The 26397-nt window shown below is 37.9% G+C and overlaps 1 protein-coding gene across 1 annotated transcript in view; it reads left to right on the forward strand.

Annotated features, from left to right (window-relative positions):
• STPG2 (sperm-tail PG-rich repeat containing 2) overlaps positions 1-26397 on the forward strand; it is a 368665-nt gene that overhangs the window by 124794 nt on the left and 217474 nt on the right. Inside the window, exons 8-10 of the mRNA XM_010848351.1 lie at positions 10530-10637; positions 15090-15249; positions 17495-17655. Coding sequence (XP_010846653.1) covers positions 10530-10637; positions 15090-15249; positions 17495-17655 — 429 coding nt within the window. The remainder of the gene's footprint in view (positions 1-10529; positions 10638-15089; positions 15250-17494; positions 17656-26397) is intronic.

Raw genomic sequence — 26397 nt, forward strand, 5'->3', positions numbered from 1 at the left:
AAAATAAAGTCTGACACTGTTTCCCCGTCTATTTGCCATAAAGTGATGGGACCAGATGCCATGATCTTCGTTTTCTGAATGTTGAGCTTTAAGCCAACTTTTTCACTCTTCTCTTTCACTTTCATCAAGAGGCTTTTTAATTCTTCTTCACTTTCTGCCATAAGGCTGCTGTCATCTGCATATCTGAGGTTGCTGATGTTTCTCCCGGCAATCTTGATTCCAGCTTGTGCTTCCTCCAGCCCAGTGTTTCTCATGATGTACTCTGCTGCTGCTGCTGCTAAGTCACATCAGTCATGTCCGACTCTGTGCGACCCCATAGACACCAGCCCACCAGGCTCCCCCATCCCTGGGATTCTCCAGGCAAGAACACTGGAGTGGGTTGCCATTTCCTTCTCCAATGCATGAAAGTGAAAAGTCAAAGTGAGGTCGCTCAGTCGTGTCTGACTCTTAGCGGCCCCATGGACTGTAGCCTACCAGGCTCCTCTGTCCATGAGACTCTCCAGTCAAGAGTACTGGAGTGGGGTGCCATTGCCTTCTCCGATGATGTACTCTGCATATACATTAAATAAGCAGGGTGACAATATACAGCCTTGACTCACTCCTTTTCTTATTTGGAGCCAGTCTCTTGTTCCATGTCCAGTTCTAACTGTTGCTTCCTGACCTGCATACAAGAATTAGTGATATTTAGAATATAAATTAATATTGAAATTAATACAATACTGAGATCACATAAATATTTCATAATATTCTTAATTCTTTCTCTTCTTTGTCTACACAATATCCTCAGAAACCACCTTTACTCTGATGACCTTGGGTATGAGCTGTATGGACTGATCACTTCCAAATACACAGATCACTTCCAGTGTACCTTGAACTCTCCACTGAGCTCCAGTCTTACACAAATTGCTGTCTGTATGATACCTCTAGCTTGATGTTTTATAAGGACTATAAAAGTAACATTTTAAAACTGAACTTGTCTTTCTTCTAACCCTGCTCTTCCTTCTGTTATATTTTCTCCACCTGACAAGTGCCTGCTTCCCAGGTGGTGCTACTGGTAAAGAATCCACCTACCAATGCAGAAGATGCAACAGATGCAGGTTTGATCCTGGATCTTGACATTCCTTTGGAGGAGGAAATATTACCCACTCCAATAGAAAACCCCATGGACGGAGGAGCCTGGTGGGCTACACTCCATGGGGCTGCAAAGAGTCAGACATGACTGAGTGACTGAGCACATACACATTATATATGACATTAGCCAGGACAGTGTCACAAGGCTACCCCTATCTGGCATATGGTTATGGAAAGGGGAGTTGGAAATTGGGATTGTGCTAGTAGCCGATAATATTTGAGTCACCTACTTAAAAGCCATGTTGCTTTTGGAAATAATTTCTTTGTGTCACAATTTTCTTGTCTGTGAATTTATTGCTGACAAAGAGTGTGTACTCAGTAAATGTTAGCTTTGTTTTGGTCACCTATTGCTGCCTAGCAAATTGCCCTAAAATGCAGTGCCCTAAAACAACAACTATTTGTTATTTTCATGATTGTGCTAATGGCAACAAATGGAGTTAGATTGCTAGAGAAGACTCAAGGCCCCAAACGATGGTACTTATCTACAGTTTCTTGCAGACAAAGAATACAAATAGCAACAACATTAAAGTATTCTTTGTCATCAAAGGCTGCAAGGGTTCCAGAGAGATCAGGAGTGAGCTCTAATCGTCTTCTCTCCATAAGGCCATATCAGGACACGCTTTCTGTCTTAGATCAGGAACTGCTAACAGATGTGTGGACATCTCAGAACCTGGGAGCTCGAATGAAGTCTTTCATCAGAATTTCTTATACTTTAGCTGGACCTCACTTCCCTTCTAGGTAGTTGGACTTGTGTAACAGGCTTAGGGCTCTGAGACTGCAAATTTGGAACATGTCAGGCCTCTTAAGGCCTAGGCTTGGAAATGGTGCTGTGTAACTTGCCATATATTCTCTTTGTCCAAACACGTCACAGGGCCAGCTCAGATTCATAAACAGGGAGATGAACTCCATCTTCTGATGGGAGGTAAGGCATGAACTTTTAGGGATAGGAAGAATTTTTGGTGGGCGTGTTTGTAGACAGTCTGTCATGATTATTATTCTTGTTATAATTACTGTATTATCATTACTAGAACTATTGTTTAGTCAAAGTAAGAAAGCATTATCTTGCCTGGACTTCTGAAATAGCCTCCTAACAAGTATCTTTGCTTCCAGTCTCACTGCCTTTTTAAAAAAAAATTAATTATTTTTTATTGAAGAATAATTGCTTTACAGAATTTTGCTGTGTTCTGTCAAACCTCAATATGAATCAGCCATAGGTATACATATATCCCGTCCCTTTTGAAGCTCCCTCCCATCTGCCTCCCCATCCCACCCTTCCCAACCCCATCCCAGGGTTGATATAGAGCCCTTGTTTGAGTTTCCTGAGCCATATAGCAAATTCACTCCCTTCTTTTATCTTCACAGGCAGGTAGATGTATCATCTTAAAATGTTATCTGACAACAGAAGGACAAACAACTCAATTGAATAATGGGCAAAAGACTTTTTGAGAATATACATTTCTCCAAAGAAGATATACAAATGCCCAGTAAACACACAAAAAGATATCCAATACCTTTAGTCATTAGGAAAATGCATATCAAAATCACTGCTGGGTACCATTTCACATTTACTGGGATTTACATAATAAAAAAATGGAAAACAACAAGTGTTGGTGGGGATGTAGCGAAATTGAAACCTTTGTACGTAGTTAGTTGGAATGTGAAATGGTGTGGTCTCCATGGGAAACAGTTTGATGATTCCTTGAAAAGCTATATATATTATTACCATATGACTGGGAAGTTTTACTTCCAGATGTAAACGTGTTCCTGCCAGCCTCTTCCGGGAATGCTGTACTGACGAATTTCCCCTTTGTATATGCTTTTCTGTTCCATCCATTCAAAATAAGCTCCTTCTTTTGTTTAGGTTTCAACATAAATTGTCTTTCCTGTCTAAGTTCCCTTGTTACTTTCTAACTTAGCACTCTGTATTCTTCATACAAATTGCATTACTTGCAATTTATAAATAGTGTATTTATCTGTTCGGTGCTATTGGTCTGTCTTTCTCACTGGAATTTTCACTTCCTGAGGGCACAGATCTGTCCTGTTATACATCCAGGAACTTAGCATGTACCTAGCACATACCTGGCAATTCAGTTATTTGTAAAAATGGACAACCAAAGGAATTCTGTTATGAAATATACAAGAGGACATGTCACTATGTAATAGGTTAATGAAAACTTAATGGTCTTCAACCAGTCTTGCCATGATCTGTGTAATAAACTTTTGTGGTAATATTCCTTGAAGAAAAGAAGAGGGGCTTTGTAGTTAGTCAGACCTTAGTTTTCTTTGTGTTCCTACTAGTTGTCTTAGAGGTAAGTTCCTTAATCTCCATGGATCTTATTTTCCCAATTAGGCAAACTTAAGTAATTTTGTTTATCTTGCAGGATTTTTAAGGATTAAAGATAAGAGGAATAGTCTCAAGTACAGTGCCTGCCGCACAGTGATGCTCAGTAACTATAGGGAATTAGTGTTTATTTTATTTGTAAGAAGGATCACAGAAAGGGAAAGCTGGAAACATTATCTAAGTAAGTATTGATCGCAAAAGTGAGTTTTATAGACTGGGCAAAGCATCTAAAGTAAAACCTTGTGATATCTGAATGGAGCTAGTAAAAAAAAATATTTCTCCCCCCCTTATCTTTGCCCTTTCTGCAATCTTATTGCACTATACCTTGTATATATGTATTTCTTTCTATATTTTCATATTTGATATATTTTTAATATATACGTGAATTTATAAGGCTATCACAAACATTTGAACTCTGATAATTAAGGAGTCAAATGTTGATTTTTTTTTTTTTTTAGATAGAAAAATGGTTTTGTGGTTATGTTACAGAAAGAGTCCTTTATTTTTTAGAGATATATCCTAAAGTATTTATTTATGGATTATATGATATTTTGGATTTGCCTGTACATCATGAGTGAGAACTGGGCAGATTGATAGGATTAGAAACATATGGGGATGTAGTTGAGGATTATTGACCCTGGGTAATGTATATGTGGGAATTATTTTGTGTATTTTACTTTTTCATAATTATAAGTAGGGAAGAAAGGAAATGGAGAGTTTAAGCTTATATAGAGAGTGGGGAGATGTTCCAGGCACTTTTCCCACTCACCAAAATTGTCAGCCAGGGTTGAGAAAAGAGTGACATTTGGGGGCCGGCTAATGAGTCGGACATGACTGAGCGACTGAACTGAACTGAACTGAATACAAAGGCTGAGTTGTGAGGCTGTCACAACATAATAAAGTTCAGTAGGTTTCAAGTCACGTCTATTCACGTGTGAAATTTTAAGTAACATTTTTCAGTGACTCACTCTTCCATCTGAATGAGGAGGAAGGGATCACCAGACATTTGAGGGAACTCCCTGATATGAAACACAAAAGCAAAAAATCAAGAAGCCAACATCAAGCAAACTCCAAGGAAACAGATAGTAAAACAATATTATGAATAATTAAAATTATAATTAATATTCAGATAAAGATGGAGGATAATGCATGCATGAATAAAAATGTCAAGAATAATAAAGATAATTTGAAAATTAAAAATGTAATTATCAGTTTAGTTCAGTCATTCAGTCATGTCTGACTCTCTGTGACCCCATGGACTGCAGCACTCCAGGCCTCCCTGTCCATCACCAACTTCTGGAGTTTACTCAGACTCATGTCCATTGAGTTGGTGATGCCATCCAACCATCTCATCCTCTGTTGTCCCCTTCTCCTCCCACCTTCAGTCTTTCCCAGCATCAGGGTCTTTTCAAATGAGTCAGCTCTTTGCATCAGGTGGCCAAAGTATTGGAGTTTCAGCTTCAACATCAGTCCTTCCAATAAACACTCAGGACTGATTTCCTTAAGGATGGACTGGTTGGATCTCCTTGCAGTCCAAGGGACTCTCAAGAGTCTTATCCAACACCACAGTTGAAAAGCATCAATTCTTCCACATTCAGCTTTATTTATAGTCCAACTCTCACATTCATACATGCCCACTGGAAAAACCATAGCCTTGACTAGATGGACCTTTGTTGGCAAAGTAATGTCTCTGCTTTTTAATATGTTGTCTAGCTTGGTCATAACTTTACTTCCAAGGTGTAAGCATCTTTTAATTTCATGGCTGCAGTCACCATCTGCAGTGATTTTGGAGCCCCTCAAAATAAAGTCTGTCACTGTTTCCCCATCTATTTGCCATGAAGTGCTGGGACCAGATACTATGATCTTCATTTTCTGAATGTTGAGCTTTAAGCCAAGTTTTTCACTCTCTTCTTTCACTTTCATTGAGAGGATCTTTAGTTCTTCACTTTCTGCCATAAGGGTGGAGTCATCTGCATATCTGAGGTTATTGATATTTCTCCCGGCAATCTTGATTCCAGTTTGTGCTTCATCCAGCTTGGCATTTCTCATTATGTACTCTACATATAAGTTAAATAAGCAGGGTGACAATATACAGCCTTGACTTACTCCTTTTCCTATTTGGAACCAGTCTGTTGTTCCATGTCCAATTTCAACTGTTGCTTCCTTACCTGCATACAGATTTCTCAAGAGGCAGGTCAGGTGGCCTGGTATTCCCATCTCTAAGAATTTTCCACAGTTTGTTGTGATCCACACAGTCAAAGGCATTGGCATAGTCAATAAAGCAGAAATAGATGTTTTTCTGGAATTCTCTTGCTTTTTTGATGATCCAGCAGATGTTGGCAATTTGATCTCTGGTTCCTCTGCCTTTTTTCAATCCAGCTTGAACATCTGGAAGTTCATGGTTCATATCCTGTTGATGCCTGGCTTGGAGAATTTTGAGCCTTACTTTGCTAGCGTGTGAGATGGGTGCAATTGTGCGCTAGTTTGAGCATTCTTTGGCATTGCCTTTCTTAGGGATTGGAATTATATCTGACCTTTTCCAGTCTTGTGGCCACTGCTGAGTTTTCCAAATGTGCTGGCATAGTCAGTGCAGCACTTTCACAGCATCATCTTTTAGGATTTGAAATAATGGCTCAACTGGAATTCCATCACCTCCACTAGCTTTGTTCGTAGTGATGCTTCCTAAGGCCCACATTCCAGGATCTGGCTCTAGATGAGTGATCACACTATTGTGATTATCTGGGTTGTGAAGATCTTTTTTGTATAGTTCTTCTGTGTGTTCTTGTCACCTCTTCTTAATCTCTTCTGCTTCTGTTAGGTCCATCCCATTTCTGTCTTTTTCTTGAGCCCATCTTTGCATGAAATACTCCCTTGGTACCTCTAATTTTCTTCAAGAAAATATAATTATAGAGCTTAATTATAGAATTTAAAATTATAGAACATGAGCTGGAAGAAATATTTGGAAGCCTGGCCTCACTATAGTCCTTATTTACAGAAGGGGACTGTGGAACTCTAGGGAAAAATGGCAGTTATGGGACCAATGGAAAGTGATTGTACCTGCAGGGTCCTAGCAGTGTGAGCTTTAAACTATTTTAGGCTTCAGTTGTGACTGCACATTAACATTAAACAGAAAGCTTTTAAAATTTTAATAACGCCTGGGTCTCATTTCTATTGGCTTTAGTTTGAATAAAGTAGAACGAGGCATTATTATTTTTAAAAGTTCCCCAGATAATTCTCTTGTAAAGCATGGGTTGAGATCTGGTGTAAGCTTCTCAAAAGCAAAGCCCATGCTTTATTTATTAGTATGTACACTGCTTTGTACATAGTAAGCTTTTAGTATTTTCTGTGGAAATAGTCACCATCACTGATGGTGGCTCCAAGTTAGAGGAGTAAAGGTTAAACTGTTTGACTTTCCCCAGTCCCTGATGAAATAAACGATTATACCCTAGTTTTTAAAGAGAGCTTTTTTTTTTTTTTTTTTTATCAAATCCTAGGCATTTCACTTCACCTGTAAACATTTCAGTAGTGACCTCTGAAAGATAGTCTTTAAAAACCAAATAATTATCTTAAAAAATTCACAGTGTTTACTTAATATGATAGATTTTTAATTAGTGTTCAAATTTCAAGTGTCTCATAAATATTAGAAACAGGATCCACAGAATGTCCACGCTTTGCCATTGGTGTTGACTGATAACATCTCTGTTGCTCTCTCCCTCTTTTCTTCTCTTTCCTTTCCTTGAAGTTATCTGTTGAGCAATTTATTTGTCCTGTAATTTTCTACAAGAGGTGCTAAGTGCATCCGCCTCAAGCATATTCCTTTGCCTGGGGTAGGGGAAACACTGCTTTATAAGTGACTGTGTGTCCTTCCATTAGGTAGCACGTGGTCTAAAGAGGGCCATTTTTATTAGGTTGTACATGAAAAGATTACATAAACAATCTGCCACAGTAATCTTTAAGTTTTCTTCCTAAAGCAGGATACTTTTAAGGTCTAAGCCTTCTACTTGAAGATAGATGTGCTTTGCAGAAAAAGCTGTGGCAGGGACCGCTTTTTGGCTGAGCTGTGGTTCTTTATTGTGCTTGAGAATCCTCTGTGAGGCTTGTTAAAAGTGTAGATTCCTGTGCCCAGAAAGATTCTGATTCAAGGTCTCAGAGGACACTCTGGGAGGCCATGTACTTAATAGACTGATATCAGTGCCGGTGTTTGGTTGATCACAGTTTGTAAAAGCAGGATAAATATCACAGCATTTTCATCCTGTGTCTAGGGTTTGGTCTTTGCAGAGTTTATTTTACCTTCTTAGACGGTCACAAAGGGAGACCTGCCCTTCCGTGGTCAGTGTCTCACAGTCCTATTTTGGAACTTATTTGGAATTGGCTTATTAAATTCTAACTTTTTATAAGTAAAGACCTGATTTTACTATTCTATGTTATTTTAGTGAAATAAAGTTCAGTAATATTAGAAACTTTATTGAAAACAGAAGAAAAGGAAAAGGAAGTATTTATTGAAGAGGTCAAGATTTCATTTAGTCTTTTAGCAAAATAGTTCTCAAGACTAAGTATATTCACTTACCTCATTAATCACACTTAGTCTTTTCCCTGTGCTTCATATTAATAATCGTCTAGACAGCTGTTCCTGTGGTCATGTATGGATGTGAGAGTTAGACTGTGAAGAAGGCTGAGCGCCGAAGAACTGATGCTTTTGAACTGTGGTGTTGGAGAAGACTCTTGAGAGTCCCTTGGACTGCAAGGAGATGCAACCAGTCCATTCTGAAGGAGATCAGCCCTGGGATTTCTTTGGAAGGAATGATGCTGAAGCTGAAACTTCAGTACTTTGGCCACCTCATGCGAAAAGTTGACTCATTGGAAAAGACTCTGATGCTGGGAGGGATTGGGGGCAGGAGGAGAAGGGGATGACAGAGGATAAAATGGCTGGATGGCATCACTGACTCGATGGATGTGAGTTTGAGTGAACTCAGGGAGTTGGTGATGGACAGGGAGGCCTGGCGTGCTGCGATTCATGGGGTCGCAAAGAGTCGGACACGACTGAGCGACTGAATTGAACTGAACTGAACTGAGACAACTGTTCAGAACAGGAGGAAAGTAGTAGTAGTTCCTGTTTGTCAGTAGCTAATTATTTTTTATCATGCCTGCCTATACAGAGAGAAAACTGATACAGCATATCTGTAAAAAAAAATACAGATTACATCATGTATTTGAATATTTGTTCATATTTTTGTATTTGATACATATTTCGTAGGTTTATATACACTCAGAATTATACAGAATTTTTTTTTCTTCTGAATGTAACTTTCTGCAAGTTCATAGGAAAAAACAATCTTAGATGCCGTGACCAAAATGAATCTTTCTGTCAACTATCAAATAATTGCATAAATCTGTTCATTTGAGGCAATATAATATGGACTTTTGCTAATATGGATTTTTGCATGCATTTTTAGAATCTAATTTGTTTTTAAGAAGAGATATTTATGTATAAGAATTTCTCCTAAAGAATTTTTCGAATTATTTTTTTACTTAAATTATAGATATTTTACTATTATTACAAATGGATAATGCTATTCTTTGGAGACGTATTAGTTCCCAGAGGGACGTATCTTCTAAAATCATTATATGGCTATTGCAAATGTAAGATTCAGCTCATGAGTTCATGCAAGTATTTACTGAGCACCTAGTATGCCACAGCTACTCTTCTGTTCTCTAAAGATACAACAACCAATGAAACAGAAAAAGAACAAAGCGAAACTGCCCTTTGGAGCTTACAACATAGCAGGAAATGATATTTTGGGTAGTGAAAAATGATAAGGTTGAAAAATAGGAGAGGGAACAGGGATTGTTTGGGTTGCCTAGAAATGGCTCACTGAGAAGGTAACATTGAGTAGTGAACTGATTGAATTGAGAGAGTGAGCCTTGGAGCTATCTAGGAGAACATTCTGAGCAAAGAGAATGGTAAATGCAAAGGTCCTTAGGTGAATATATGATTGATCTTTTGGGAAACAGAGTGAATAGAGTTGAGAGAGCAGTAGGAGAGGAGGTTAGAGTGGTAATAGTGTGTCTGGAAGTGAAATTCATTTCATATTTAGGATCTTGTTTTTTTTTTTTTTTGCTGGAAGTGAAATTGAAAACCATTGAATGGGTTTGAGAAGGGGGATGGTGCAATCTGACAAAGGGCCTTAACTGGACCCATTGCTAGCTTCTGTGGTAGAAACAGACTGAAGATAGGCAATATTGGAAGCCGGGGAGGTGGTTAGGAAGATTTTTACAGTAACCTGGATAAGAGATGGTGGCTTGGATCAGAGTACTTGTGAGGTTGGGAAACATGGTTGGATTTTGATGTATTATAATAAGATAGGTGACAGAATTTGCTGATAGAATTTCCTTTTATATCCAAGTTATAGGCCCAGTATTTCATTCATAAATCAATGTATAATTCTTTCAACTGTAGAAAAGTAAGAGAGTTATATATGAAGCAGATGATTTAAATCTAACTTTTTATATACTATGAAAGGTACTTTATCAAGGTAATTAAAATATTTGATGATGAATCAATAGTACTTCCTGATACATATTTGTATTTTATTAGCAGGATAATTAAAACTCAATCCCACTATTTACTGAGTTAATTTTATCTTTTGTAAAGTATCTAGTTAAAAGCCTAATGTCTTATATCTTCTAACATTTGTAGTTAAAATAGAAGAGCTGGTTGTATAAGTTAAATGGAAGAAATATATTTATTTACTGTAATGCTTAATCACGTGAAGGGCTCAGATAATTTTTTTTCCTGAAATCTATCAGTAGAGGGCAGCAAAGTTTCAAGCAGTGTGTTTTTAGGTTCCTGGGAGGCTTTGCAAAGGAAAGCAAAGCCTTTCTCTCTTTTTCTTTGTTTGTTGCTCTTAAGTTTGTTCTGGCTTGCTTTTTAATGAAGAGCTTTGGTAATATCACTTAAAAGCCCTGTAGCTTTGGTTCAGATATTTAACCAACTGTTCCCTTAGGTGCTATAGATACTTTCTTAATGAGAGCATGTCTTTTTCTTTCTGTAATTTAGGGAGTACCAGGGCCAGGAAAATATGACATTAAGAGTCAATTTCAGAAGAATAAAAGTGTGACATCAAATGTGAATGATGCATCACCTGCTTTTCTTTCTCAATCCCAGGTAATGTTCTTCAGTTGTTTCACAGATAGAGGATAATAGGCAAAAGGTGACACTAGCAACAAACTCAGTGGTGTTAGGGAGATTATAAAAAGAAAAGTGGTATATAAACAAGTTGGGAACTGACATAGTCTAGGCAAATCACATTGCCAAAAATGTGGGTAGACTTAAATGACGTAAGATTACAATATTAAGAATATTGCGGAGATTACATTCAAATTGTAATTTTTATTAAACATTTTCTACTAAGCAAATTTGCATATGTGAAAGTTCAGTTTATCTTTTAAGAAATTTTACTCTGGGTTTAAATATATTTTGCTAATGAGTATATGACTGGAAAGTGATCAAACCAGTCATGAAACATCATGAAAAACTCTGGGTTGGATGAAGCACAAGCTGGAATCAAGATTGCCAGGAGAAATATCAGTAACTTCAGATATGCAGGTGACACCACGCTTATGGCAGAAAGTGAAGAGAAACTAAAGAGCCTCTTGATGAAAGTCAAAGAGGAGAGTGAAAAAGTTGGCTTGAAACCAAATATTCAGAAAACGAAGATCATGGCATCTGGTCTCATCACTTCATGGCAAATAAATGGGGAAACAGTGTCAGACTTTATTTTTTTGGGCTCCAAAATCACTGCAGATGGTGACTGCAGCCATGAAATTAGAAGACACTTACTTCTTGGAAGAAAAGGTATGACCAATGTAGATAGCATATTAAAAAGCAGAGACATTACTTTGCTAACCAAGGTCTATCTAGTCAAGGCTATGGTTTTTCTAGTGGTCATGTATGGATGTGAGGGTTGGACTATAAAGAAAGCTGAGCACCGAAGAATTGATGCTTTTGAACTGTGGTGTTGGAGAAGCCTCTTGAGAGTCCCTTGGACTGCAAGGAGATCCAACAAGGCCATCCTAAAGGAGATCAGCCCTGAATATTCATTAGAAGGACTGATGCTCAAGCTGAAGCTCCAATTCTTTGGCCACCTGATGTGAAGAACTGACTCATTTGAAAAGACCCCAATTCTGGGAAAGATTGAAGTCAGGAGGAGAAGGGGGCAACAGAGGGTAAGATGGTTGGATGGCATAGCTGACTTAATGGACATGAGTTTTAGCAAACTCCAAAGATAGTGAAGGACAGGGAAGCCTGGCATGTTGCAGTCTGTGGGGTTGCAAAGAGTCAGACATGTCTGAGTGAGTGAACAACAACAACAATGAATATTTGAAGTGTTAACATGTAATCTATAAGAATACGCCAGTCTTTTGGAGAAGGTTCTGAAGGCTTTCTGGAGCCTAGCCATAGGTCATGTCTAAACCTGCCATTAGGGCGTTAGTGATGCAAGAGTCTATTTCACAGTAATCATTTTATATTCTTCAAGGTCTATATTTAGGGGGCTTGAATTGAAGGTGTCTAAGTTATGACCAACCTAGATAGCATATTCAAAAGCAGAGACATTACTTTGCCAACAAAGGTCCATCTAGTCAAGGCTATGGTTTTTCCAGTAGTCATGTATGGATGTGAGAGTTGGACTGTGAAGAAAGCTGAGTGCTGAAGAATTGATGCTTTTGAACTGTGGTGTTGGAGAAGACTCTTGAGAGTCCCTTGGACTGCAAGGAGATCCAACCATTCCATTCTGAAGGAGATCAGACCTGGGTGTTCTTTGGAAAGAATGATGCTAAAGATGAAACTCCAGTATTTTGGCCACCTCGTGCGAGGAGTTGACTCATTGGAAAAGACTCTGATGCTGGGAGGGATTGGAGGCAGGAGAAGAAGGGGACGACAGAGGATGAGATGGCTGGATGGCATCACTGACTCAATGGACGTGAGTTTGAGTAAACTCCAGGAGTTGGTGATGGACAGGGAGGCCTGGCGTGCTGCGATTCATGGGGTCGTGAAGAGTTGGACACCACTGAGCGACTGAACTGAACTGAACTGAAGCTATTTCTTAGGCAAGAACATTATAATACTAACAGGCCTTTATAATGTGGCACTGTCTGGATCAAGTAGTTGTGATATTTCTCCAGTTGTACTGTGTAAAATGTGATTATCTAGGGAAGATTATTAACTTTTAGATGACTACATGTGATTACTTTGGTTTCATTGTACTTAAGAGGCACCTCCTTGGAGACAGGTAGATTGCAGGTATATTTTGGAGACAAAATTAACATGACCTTTTAATGAGTTAATGTTGTGGTAAGGGACTAGGAGGAATCAAGAATGAATACTAGGTTTCTGCCTTGAGCAGCTTGATGGTACTTGAGATACAAAACAGAATGGATGCAGGGGTGTGAGATACTGTGTGTGCCCTTCATTTTTAAAAATCACATTTTTGCAACCAGAACTCTCAGTTTTCATGCTGTTCTGTTCATCTAATATATAGTCCTAATGTGACATCACTTGGCATCGGTTATAATATTTTAAATATATTTTTCAGAAATGAAAAGGAATATGGTATCAGTTTTGCTTAAGGGATTCTGAAGTGAAAGATGTGGAAGAGTTAAAACCAACAGGACTGCCTGCTAGGGTAGTGTTAGTGTTTAGTTGAATATGGATAGATTTATTAATGACTGTGATTGAAAACGGAGAAGGCAGTGGCACCCCACTCCAGTACTCTTGCCTGGAAAATCCCATGGATGGAGGAGCCTGGTGGGCTGCAGTCCATGGGGTCGTGAAGAGTTGGACACGACCAAGTGACTTCACTTTGACTCTTCACTTTCATGCATTGGAGAAGGAAATGGCAACCCACTCCAGTGTTCTTGCCTGGAGAATCCCAGGGACGGGGGAGCTTGGTGGGCTGCCGTCTATGGGGTCGCACAGAGTTGGACATGACTGAAGTGACTTAGCAGCAGCATGATCGAAAAAGCAATAATTTGATTAACCAGGTGGACTTAGAAGACAATTTTTTTTTTTTTAAGGAATAAAGACATATTATGTTTCTCGGATACTTATTTTAAAAAGTTTTCGACTTAAGGAGTTGTCTGGTATTTTATCTAAATGCATTGAATTTTCTTATGTCTTCAACTAGTAATTTTTAAAACCTAAGATTTTCTTTATAATAATGCTTCTCAACTTTTGCTGCAAATTAGAATATTTTGGGAAATTTTACTACAAATCCAATTGCTTTCTTTCCTGTCTCCTAGAGTTGATGGAGCTGATCCAGAATAGGGCCCAGGCAGGCATCAATTTTTTTTTTTAAACTCCTCAAGAAATGCAGCCAGGGTTGAATGTTACCATTTAAAAATATTGTACTCAGCATTTAAATAATAAGATAGTATTTAGGAAGGCTTTGGAAATGTTTCTACATGAAAGGAGGCTAAAAGCAATATCTGAGCCTAGACTAGATGATGTATTGGATGGGAAAATTGCATTAGAGGTATAATTAGATCAACTGACAAATTTGGAATATGAATGGTAGATTAAATAAAAGTCTTATATTATTGCTACATTAAGAAAATACATGTAGGAAAATATCCCTATTTTTAGTAAATGCACACAAAGGATTTAGGGAGAAAGGGCTGGCCACAACACAACATACGTAACTTTCCATTAAATAGTTCTGTGTGTGTGTGTGTGTGTGTGTGTGTACGTGTGTGTAGAGACAGAGAGAGGGAATAATGGACATACAAACAGAAAAGCAGAAATAAAGTGGGCAAATGAAAAAAGTGAATGGAATATTAACAGTAGGTGAATATGGCACAGGAATTTTCTGTATTATTTTTATTTATAACTTTGAATATTCCAAATTTTAAATTAATTCTAAATAAAAAAGTTAAAAAATAAATTATACAATGCTATATGTCATAAGACTTCATAGTTTACATATAGATATATTTAATTAGTCAGTTCAGTTCAGTCGCTCAGTCATGCCCGACTCTTTGTGACCCCATGGACTACAGCACACCAGGCTTCCCTGTAAATGAATATACCAAGTAAGCTTATTATAAGTTTATAATATAAAAAAATTAATATTATAAGTTAAAGTGATTTATGTACCACTTGAATCTATAAGATTTTCTCTTAAGGTAGCTAATATGGTTGTGTTAATTGAATATACATATTCAGGAACTTTGTCAATTTATACAGTTTTATTACATAAAAGAAACTGTATTTGATCATATAGATTTTATTTATTATCTTAACTTTCAGAATATCTTAGATGTGGAAATTGTCCGTACACTATCATCTGAATCTCATAATGAGATGTTGTCCTTTGAAAAGTCTTTCTGGCTTAGCAAAGTATATAATGCATTACTGTATTAATATACATATGATTTTACTAAAAGTATATATTTTATGTTTTGATAGGTGCAAGATCTTAATTCATCTACATTTTCTTCACTTCATTAAGAAATAAATTAAACTCCAGATGTTATATTACTAAAAAGACAGCTTTTAAGTCATGAAATATCAAAATGTACCATTACTTTCTAATTGGCATATTTTCCTGTTCTTCACTAGAGGTTTGTCTCTATGAAATCAATCACTCCAGCTCCTGGCACATACAATGAATCTCGAACTGCTTTCAAGCCCTTGAAGAAAACGTTAGGATTGAAAAATACCTCATTTGGTCAAAGTGCTGCTCGATTCACACAAGACTCTAAGACAGAGAAAATGCCAGGTTGGAAATTAATTCATATGTATCCACTCTAACTTGATGTAACTTAATACTCTTAACAAGATGGATGCACCAGAAAGTACAATTATTTTTGTTCTGTGGGTTGTGTTGTTAATTTAAGTCAACATTTTTTTTTAAGCATTGACTATACACTGTTGCTGCTGCTAAGTCGCTTTAGTCGTGTCCAACTCTGTGGGACCCCATAGACACCAGCCCACCAGGCTCCCCTGTCCCTGGGATTCTCCAGGCAAGAACACTGGAGTGGGTTGCCATTTCCTTCTCCAATGCATGAAAGTGAAAAGTGAAAGTGAAGTCGCTCAGTCGTGTCCAACTCCTAGCGACCCATGGACTGCAGCCCACCAGGCTCCTCCGTCCATGGGATTTGCCAGGCAAGAGTACTGGAGTGGGGTGCCATTGCCTTCTCCGACTATACACTAAACTCAGATAAAAATAATGTGTAATTTTAGTAAGATTTTAATTTAATTTATCACATATCTTAGTTATAATTTTCTATTGCTTTCCTTTTTTCATTAAAGTTCCTAATTTTCTCTTGGTAGATGAACATATATAATATATTAACTATGTGGTCACTGCTAGTAATGTAACTTATGATATTCAATTTTGTTAAAATTTTATTTTGGGGGATGTCCTATCATATGTTCTAGTATTCTCAGTGGGTATTTTATATATATATATAAAATATATGTTATATATAAGTATATACATTTATATATAATTATTATATATATGTTATATATTTATATATAGAGACTAGATTTATATACTAGATTACAGTGGGTAATCTTTATATATCTAAGAATATAACACAAAAATAACATATAGAGCTTCCCGGGTGGCTCAGTGGGTAAAGAATTCACCTTCAGTGCAGGAGACGTGGGTTTGATCCCTGGGTTGGGAAGATCCCCTGGAGGGAGGCATGCCTACCAACTCCAGTATTCTTGCCTGGAGAATCCTGTGGACAAAGGAGCCTAGTGGGCTACAGTCCACGGGGTCACAGAGAATTGGAAACAACTGAAGTAACTGAGCACACACACTCTAGCGTATAGGTTGTCTGTTGCTGCATGACAAACTTAGAGGCTTAAAAAAAATGCTTTTTCTGTCATATCTCATTAGTTTGTGGGGTTTCTAGAAGGCAGAGTTCAGATGAGAATGTCATTCAGAGTGTGTGCATAGCTCCAGCACTGCTGCCTCAGGGTAGTTGATTTTTGACATAGTAGCTCAGGGCTCCGTGAGACCTGATAGGATGCTGCAAGACTTCTTATGACTGACCCTCAGAAAATCCCATGACATCATTTCTGCTACACTCTATTAGTCAGTCAAATGACCCAGGGTAGCCCATATTGAACAGAAGGGCATGAAACTTTGTCTCTCAGTGACATGGATAGCAAAGAATTGGTAGCCGTTTTTAAAGTTTTATGTAAAGGGAATCACACATTATTTAGAATTTTGTATATCATCTTTCATTGGCATGTTTTTGGGTTTCAATCATGTTGTTGCATTTATATTTTCTTTTTATTATTGAGTAGTATTCCATTGTTTGGGTGTAGCACATTTTGTTTATCCGTTCGCCAGCTGATGGACATTTGGTTTGTTTTCACTTCTCTTGGAAAAATAATTAGAAGTAGAATTTCTGGGTCATATGGTAGGTATAAGTTTAACTTTGTAAGAAGTCGACAAATTGTTTTTCAAAGTAGCAAAGCACTTTGCATTCCTGTCCGCAATATATGAGAAGTCTTTCTAAAAAAATTGCCTACAGTTACTCAGTTTATAAGGAAGATGTATATAAACACCAGAATACTGCTCAGCCGTAAGAAGAGTGAACTTCTGCCATTTGCAGCAATACAGATCGACTTTGAAGATATTATGCTAAATGAAATGTCAGAGAAGAAAAGTACAGTATGATATCATTTATGTGTGAAATCTAAAAAATACAACAAACTAAATAACCTGAATAAAAACAAAAAAGAAGCAGACTCACAGATAAAGAGAACAAACTAGTGTTTACCAGTGAGGAGAGGGCAGAGGCGAGGAGTACAGAGGCAGGGATAAGTAAAAGGGTTATTATGGGATTATATGAAATCAGGTGTGTGAAACTTTTGAAATCTTTAAAGCACTATAGAATTTAAAGACTCATTCAATAAATGCAATACAATAAAATAAATAGTAAAGTTACTAAGTTTAAAAGAATTAAAAGGGTGCTTTTATATTATATTCTTTATAATTCTAGGTCCTGGGTTTTATAATATCCAAAACAATACATTCATCGACAACTTTAGCAATACTTACTGGAAGAAACCAAAGAAAAGTGCATTTGGTTCTTCTGTTCCTCGGACTCTCTTCCTGGTTCAGAAAGAAGATTATACTACTCCTGGGCCTGCTGATTATAAGGTAATATGTGAATACCAAAATTATATTATTTGTATCTCATATGAAGAATTTAGAATTTACAAAATTACCTATGGTATATGTACCTCATTATTATAAGCCATACAGTTATTGTTAAAATTATTTACATGTGGTCAATTATGGCATAAAAACAACAATTAATTTGGTTAAAGGTATGTTTATAATTTCTTTTTCAAAAATAGATCTTATCTGGAAATTCCCTGGTGGTTAGGTCACCATGCTTTCACTGCTGAAGGTGTGCAGGTGCAAGTTCAGCCCCTGATAGGGAAATTGTGATCTCACAAGCCATGTGGTATGGCTAAAAAAAAGAAGTCTTATTATTTACCTCTTTGAAGATCTTGTATACGTTTGGCATTTGGAATTTTCCTGGACCAGATATCGAACCCATGCCCACTACACTGGCAGGGGAATTCTTATCCACTGTACTGCAGAGAAGTCCTCACTTCAGTTCGGTTCAGTCGCTCAGTCATGTCCGACTCTTTGCAACCCCATGGACTGCAGTACACCAGGCCTCCCTGTCCATCACCAACACCCGGAGTTTACTCAAACTCATGTCCATTGAGTTGGTGATGCCATCTAATCATCTCATCCTCTGTCATCCCCTTCTCCTCCTGCCTTCAATCTTTCCTAGCAGCAGGGTCTTTTCAAATGAGTCAGTTCTTCCCATCAGGTGGCCAAAGTATTGGAGTTTCAGCTTCAGTAACACTCCTTCCAATGAACACCCAGGACTGATTTCCTTTAGGATGGACTGGTTGGATCTTCTTGCAGTCCAAGGGACTCTCAAGAGGCTTCTCTAACACCACAGTTCAAAAGCATCAATTCATTGGTGCTCAGCTTTCTTTATACTCCAACTCTCATATCCATACATGACTGCTAGAAAAACCATAGCCTTGACTAGACGGAACTTTGTTAGCAAAGTAATGTCTCTGCTTTTTAATATGCTATCTAGGTTGGTCATAACTTTTCTTCCAAGGAATAAGTGTCTTTTAATTTCATGGCTGCAGTCACCATCTGCAGTGATTTTGGAGCCCCCCAAAGTAAAGTCTGTCATTGTTTCCACTGTTTCCCCATTTATTTGCCAGGAAGTGATGGGACTGGATGCCATGATCTTAGTTTTCTGAATGTTGGGTTTTAAGCCAACTTTTTCACTCTCTTCTTTCACTTTCATCAAGAGGCTCTTTAGTTCCTCTTCACTTTCTGCCATAAGGGTGGTGTCATCTGCATATCAGAGGTTATTAACATTTATCAGAGGTTATTAACATTTCTCCTGGCAATCTTGATTCCAGCTTTTGCTTCATCCAGCTCGGCATTTCTCATGATGTACTCTGCATATAAGTTAAATAAGCAGGGTAACAATATACAGCTTTGATGTACTCTTTTTCCTATTTGGAAACAGTCTGTTGTTCCATGTCCAGTTCTAACTGTTGCTTCTTGACCTGCATACAGGTTTCTCAAGAGGCAGGTCAGGTGGTCTCGTATTCCTATCTCTTTCAGAATTTTCCACACTTTATTGTGATCTGCACAGTCAACGGCTTTGGCATAGTCAATAAATCAGAAGTAGATGCTTTTCTGGAACTCTCTTGCTTTTTCGATGATCCAGCGGATATTGGCGATTCCATCTCTGGTTCCTCTGCCTTTTGTAAATCCAGCTTGAACATCTGGAAGTTCACTGCTCACGTACAGTTGAAGCCTGGCTTGGAGAATTTTGAGCCTTACTTTGCTAGTGTGTGGGATGAATGCCATTTTGTGGTAGTTTGAGCATTCTTTGACATTGTCTTTCTTTGGGAATGGAATGAAAACTGACCTTTTCCAGTCCTGTGGCCACTGCTGAGTTTTCCATATTTGCTGGCATACTGAGTACAACGTGTTCACAGCATCATCTTTTAGAATTTGAAATATCTCAGCTGGAATTCCATCACCTCCACTAGCTTTTTTTGTAGTGATGCTTCCTAAGGCCCACTTGACTTTGCATTCCAGGATGTCTGGCTCCAGGTGAGTGATCACATGATTGTGATTATCTGGGTTGTTGAAGATCTTTTTTTGTATAGTTCTTCTGTGTGTTCTTGCCACCTCTTCTTAATATCTTCTGCTGCTGTTAGGTCCATACCATTTCTGTCCTTTATTGAGCTCATCTTTGCATGAAATGTTCCCTTGGTATCTCTAATTTTCTTGAAGAGATCTCTAGTCTTTCCCATTCTATTGTTTTCCTCTATTTTTTGCACTGATCGCTGAGGAAGCCTTTCTTATCTCTCCTTCCTGTTCTTTCAAACTCTGCATTCAAATGGGTGTGTGTTTCCTTTTCCCCTTTGCTTTCACTTTTCTTCTTTTCACAGCTCTTTGTAAGGCCTCCTCCGACAGCCATTTCACTTTTTTGCATTTCTTTTTCTTGGGGATGGTCTCTATCGCTGTCACTTGTACGATGTCACGAACCTCTGTCCATAGTTCATCAGGCATTCTGTCTATCAGATCTAGCCCCTTAAATCTATTTCTCACTTCCACTGTATGATCGTTAGGGATTTGATTTATGTCATACCTGAATGGTCTAGTGGTTTTCCCTACTTTCTTCATATTAAGTCTGAATTTGGCAATAAGGAGTTCATGATCTGAGCCACAGTCAGCTCCTGGTCTTGTTTTTGCTGACAGTAGAGAGCTTCTCCATCTTTGGCTGCAAAGAATATAATCAGTCTCATTTCGGTGTTGACCATCTGGTGATGTCCATGTGTAGAGTCTTCTCATTTTTTGTTGGAAGAGGGTGTTTGTTATGACCAATGCATTTTCTTGGCAAAACTCTATTAGTCTTTGCCCTGCTTCATTCCGTATTTCAAGGCCAAATTTGCCTGTTACTCCAGGTGTTTCTTGACTTCCTACTTTTGCATTCCAGTCCTCTATAATGAAAAGGACATCTTTTTTGGGTGTTAATTTTGGAAGGTTTTATGGATCTTCATAGAATCATTCAGCTTCAGCTTCTTCAGCATCACTGGTCAGGGCACAGACTTGGATTACTGTGATATTGAATGGTTTGTCTTGGAAACGAACAGAGATCATTCTGTCATTTTTGAGACTGCATCCAAGTACTGCATTTTGGACTCTTTTGTTGACTATGATGGCTACTCCATTTCTTCTAAGGGATTCTTGCCCACAGTAGTAGATATAATGGTCATCTGAGTTAAATTCACCCATTCCAGTCCATTTTAATTCTCTGATTCCTCAAATGTTGACATTCACTCTTGCCATCTCCTGTTTGACCACTTCCAATTTGCCTTGATTCATGGACCTAACATTCCAGGTTCCTATGCAATATTGCTCTTTACAGCATCAGACCTTGCTTCTATCACCAGTCACATCCACAACTGGGTGTTGTTTTTGCTTTGGATCTATCCCTTCATTCTTTCTGGAATTATTTCTCCAGTGATCTCCAGTAGCATATTGGGCACCTACCGACCTGGGGAGTTCATCTTTCATTGTCCTATCTTTTGCCTTTTCATATTGTTCATGGGATTCTCAAGGCAAGAATACTGAAGTGGTTTGCCATTCCCTTCTCCAGTGGACCACATTTTGTCAGAACTCCCCGCCATGAACCGGGTGTCTTGGGTGGCCCTACAGGGCATAGCTCATAGTTTGATGAGTTAGATAAGGCTGTGGTCCATATGATTAGTTGGTTCATTTTCTGTGATTGTGGTTTTCAACCTGTCTGCCTTCTGATGGAGAAGGATAAGAGGCTTATGGACAATAAAGGACAGAAATGGTATGGACTTAACAGAAGCAGAAGATATTAAGAAGAGGTGGCAAAATACACAGAAGAACTGTACAAAAAAGATCTTCACGACCCAGATAATCACGATGGTGTGATCACTGACCTAGAGCCAGACATCCTGGAATGTGAAGTCAAGTGGGCCTTAGGAAGCATCAGTACAAACAAAGCTAGTGGAGGTGATGGAATTCCAGTTGAGCTGTTTCAAATCCTAAAAGATAATGCTGTGAAAGTGCTGCACTGACTGCCAGCAAATTTGGAAAACTTAGTAGTGGCCACAGGACTAGAAAAGGTCAGTTTTCATTCTAATCCCTAAGAAAGGGATTGCCAAAGAATGCTCAAACTGCTGCACAATTGCACCCATCTCACACACTAGTAAAGTAATGTTCAAAATTCTCTAAGCCAGGCTTCAGCTGTACGTGAACCATGAACTTCCAGATGTTCAAGCTGGATTTAGAAAAGGCAGGGGAACCAGAGATCAAATTGCCAACATCCACTGGATCATTGAAAAAGCAAGAGAATTACAGAAAAACATCTATTTCTGCTTTATTGACTATGCCAAAGCCTTTGACTGTGTGGATCACAATAAACTGTGGAAAATTCTGAAAGAGATGGGAATACCAGACCACCTGACCTGCTTCTTGAGAAACCTGTATGCAGGTCAAGAAGCAACAGTTAGAACTGGACGTGGAACAACAGACTGGTTCCAAATAGGAAAAGGAGTACGTCAAAGCTGTATATTGTCACTGTGCTTATTTAACTTATATGCAGAGTACATCATGAGAAAATCTGGGCTGGATGAAGCAGAAGTTGGAATCAAGATCTCCGGGAGAAATATCAATAATCTCGGATATGCAGATGACACCACCGTTATGGCAGAAAGTGAAGAAGAACTAAAGAGCCTCCTGATGAAAGTGAAAGAGGAGAGTGAAAAAGTTGGCTTAAAACCCAACATTCAGAAAACAAAGATCATGGCATCTGGTCCCATCACTCCATGGCAAATAGGTGGAGAAACTGTGGAAACAGTGGCAGACTTTATTTTTGGGCTCCAAAATTACTGCAGATGGTGCCTGCAGCCATGAAATTAAAAGACGCTTACTCCTTGGAAGAAAAGGTATGACCAACATAGACAGCATATTAAAAAGCAGAGACATTACTTTGCCAACAAAGGTCCGTCTAGTCAAGACTATGGTTTTTCCAGTGGTCATGTATGAATGTGATAGTTGGACTAGAAAGAAAGCTGAGCACCGAAGAATTGATGCTTTTGAACTGTGATGTTGGAGAAGCCCCTTGAGAGTCCCTTGGACTGCAAGGAGATCTAACCAGTCCATCCTAAAGGAGATCAGTCCTGAGTGTTCATTGGAAGGATTGATGCTGAAGCTGAAACTCGAATACTTTGGCCACCTTATGCGAAGCACTGACTCATTTCAAAAGACCCTGCAGCTGGAAAAAGTTGAAGGCAGGTGAAGGGGATGACAGGGGAAGAGATGGTTGCCTGGCATCACTGACTCAATGGACTTGAGTTTGAGTAAACTCCTGGAGTTGGTGATGGACAGGGTGGCCTGGTGTGCTACAGTCCAAAGAGTCAGACATGAATGAGCGACTGACCTGAACTGATAGCTGTATTCTATATGTTCAAGGAGGTAGTGGAAAGATAGATAATATTAAGTAGAGAAATGTCACAAATAAAGAAGCACAAGTTGAAGTTCATGAGATGGGAAGTATACCATATGAAAATAAGTACATTCTGACTAACAGCAATTTATGCTGTTCAGACAAAACTATTAGTTAACCTTAAGACAGTAATACAAACAACTTCAAATGAAATACAGTGAGAAAAAAAGACAAAAAATGATGAATAAATTATCAGTGAACTATGGGTATATTTGAAGTGGCCTAATTGTGTAACTAGAGTCCTTGAAGGGAAAGAAAGAGTGAATGAAGCACAAAAAATAATTTTAGGAAATAATATGGCTGAAAATTTCCAAATTTTTATGAAATCTAAAACCACATATCCATAAAGCTCAACAAACCCATAGCAAAAAGGCATCATAGGACTATGCCAAGGCAAATTACAATCAAATTGAATAAAATGGTAACAAAGAATAAATTCTTAAAAACAACCAGATGAAAATTAAATGTGACATTAAGAGGGATGAAGTTAAAAATGATACTACACTTCAGGTTGGAAATGATGCAAGCCAGAAGAGAGCAGTGCAACATCTTTAAAGCATTGAAAGTAAACACATGTATACCTGTGGCGGATTCATTTTGATATATGGCAAACCAATACAATATTGTAAAGTTAAAAAATAAAAGAAAATTAAAAAAGAAAGTAAACAGTTGTTAGCCTATAATTCAATTGCAGGCTCAAATACCCTGCAAAAATGCAAACAAAGTGAAAAGCTTTTCTAAAAACCTCTATGTATAAAATAAGTCATGGAAATGTAATATACAGCCAGGGCAGGAAACATAAGAGATGTGGGTTGATCCCTGGGAAGATCCCCTGAAGGAAGCAATAGCAACCCATTCTAGCCTTCTTGCCTGGAGAATCCCCATGGATAGAGGAACCTGGCAGGCTACAGTGCATAGGCTTGCAAAGAGTCAGACACTACTGAAGCAACTTAGTATGCATATATGCACTATACTGAATATTTGAAAGTTGTTACGTAAATCTAAAAAGCTCTCATTGCACAAAAAAACTTTGTGGTGATGGATGTTAACTTGATATTGTGATGACCATTTGCGATATGTACAAGTATCAAACCATTATATTGTACACCTGAAGCTAATATAATGTATGTCAACTCTACCTCAATAAAAAAGAAGACCTTTTCATATATATGAAAGCTGAAATATTTATCCACAAAAGTGTAAGAAATGTTAAAGAAACTCCTCCATGCAGAAAAATGTTACCCAATAAAATCTGGATCTTTATGAAGTAATGCAGAGTATAAAAAGTACTCGTGTGGGTAAATATAAAAGTTTTGTTTGATTTATCATTTTATTGAAAGCAAAAAGTTTTCATTTTTTGATTTGCTGACAATTTACCTCTGTAGAAAGAAGTGGAAGCCAATAGAGGAACTCTTATTCTGACCTTAATTTTAATTAAATAGAGGAGAACTCATTTATGAAATAGAAGGGAAGAATAATTTTATAAATAGTGATCATGTTATTTAAAAGTTAAGAATCGTCAAAGAAAGAGATTCTGGACATTGTTAGACATGTACAAGAAATACAGAAAATCCCTGTTTCAAAATGATCAGCAGAAAAGAAAAAATGTTCCTAAGATAAGAGATGATACAAATAAAATTAGCCTAACAGGTTGACAGAAAACCACTTTCATGAGTAAAATTCTGACAATGTAGTTTGCTGCACGTTAAACTTTTAAAAAATTAATTATTTTACAAATAATCACTCTTTTTTAGATTTCCTGCCCATTTAGGTCAACACAGAGCATTGGGTACAGTTTCCTGTGCTATACAGTGTGTTTTCATTAGTTACCTATTTTATATATAATCGTGTGTGTGTGTGTGTGTGTGTGTGTGTATGATTCTGGTGAAGAATCCACCTGCCAATGCAGGAGAACAGGGGTTTGATCCCTGGGTTAGGAAGATCCCCTGGAGAAGCAAATGGCAACCTACTCCAGTATTTGTGCTTGGAAAATCCCATAGACAGAAGAGCCTGGCGGGCTACAGTCCATGGGGTTGTAAAAGAGTCGAACGTGACTTAGTGACTAAACAACAACAACAACAACAACGTATACATGTTGACTCTAACCTCCCAACTCATCACCCCTCCTCTCTTCCCTTGGTATGCATAGTTTGTTTTCTAAGTTTGTGTCTGTATTTCTGCTTTGGGAATAAGTTCACCTGTACCGTTTTTCTAGATTCCACATATGAGTGATGTTATATGATATTTTTCTTCATTCAGAGTTCAGATGTAAAAAGACATCTTAATGTGTATATATATATATATATATATATATAAATATTCATTTTTCTCATCACTGCAGAAGTTGAGAAAGCTTAAAAGAATGCATATATGGAAAAGTTAAAGTAGCTAAAAATTCAGGTGGAAAATATGGAAAGAATAGACATGTGGATATGCTGTACGTAGAATATAAACAGAAGTTAAACATTGGGGAAGTTTGAACATAGTTGTCACATAATAAAAGGGCATGTACAGAACTTTGGAACTGTGTCTATCCTATAGTACACAGTCAGGAAGTAATAATTGAATAAATGAATACAAAAGAGAAGCATAGAAATATGATCTAGGAAGCTTAAAGAGAAGAACAATTTATTGTAAAAATTGGTAAAGAAAATTAAAATGGGGACTTTCCTGGTGGTCCAATGACTAAGACTCTGTGCTCCCAGAATCCTGTAGGGTAGGGTAGATGATATAGGGATAGCAGAGCCACTGAATTACTGAACCAGATTGGATTCTTCTGTCACTAGGAGCAAATGATTTTCAACACAGAAAGTATGGAACACACATAGTTGGAAATTGAATGTTAAATACCTAGTGTATAATATAGGGGCTTTAAGTGGTATTATCTTCTAATAGAAAGATTTCACATTTTTCTCTGCAAAACAGATAGAAGTCAATGGAGATCACCTTAATCTAATCATGGTTTGTGTTATTTACAGTTTTTCCAGGACTTAGTTTACGTCGTGTGTTCATTGTATAAAGTTTTGTCCTCTGGGGATTTCAACTGTGAGCCGGATGTGCTGGCCACTGCCAGTCCCATGTTCTGGATGCTAATATTTAATGACTCCGCGTTTCAGAGTTTTAGCTTCGATTTTTAGCATTATCCTGCTTCTTATCCCCTTGCTAACATCTTATCAGATCAGATCAGTCGCTCAGTCGTGTCTGACTCTTTGTGACCCCATGAATCGCAGCATGCCAGGCCTCCCTGTCCATCACCAACTCCCGGAGTTCACTCAGACTCACGTCCATCGAGTCAGTGA

This window comes from Bison bison, unplaced genomic scaffold (genome assembly GCF_000754665.1).
Source record: "Bison bison bison isolate TAMUID 2011002044 unplaced genomic scaffold, Bison_UMD1.0 scf7180017864263, whole genome shotgun sequence".
Classification (NCBI taxonomy): Eukaryota; Metazoa; Chordata; class Mammalia; order Artiodactyla; family Bovidae; genus Bison; species Bison bison.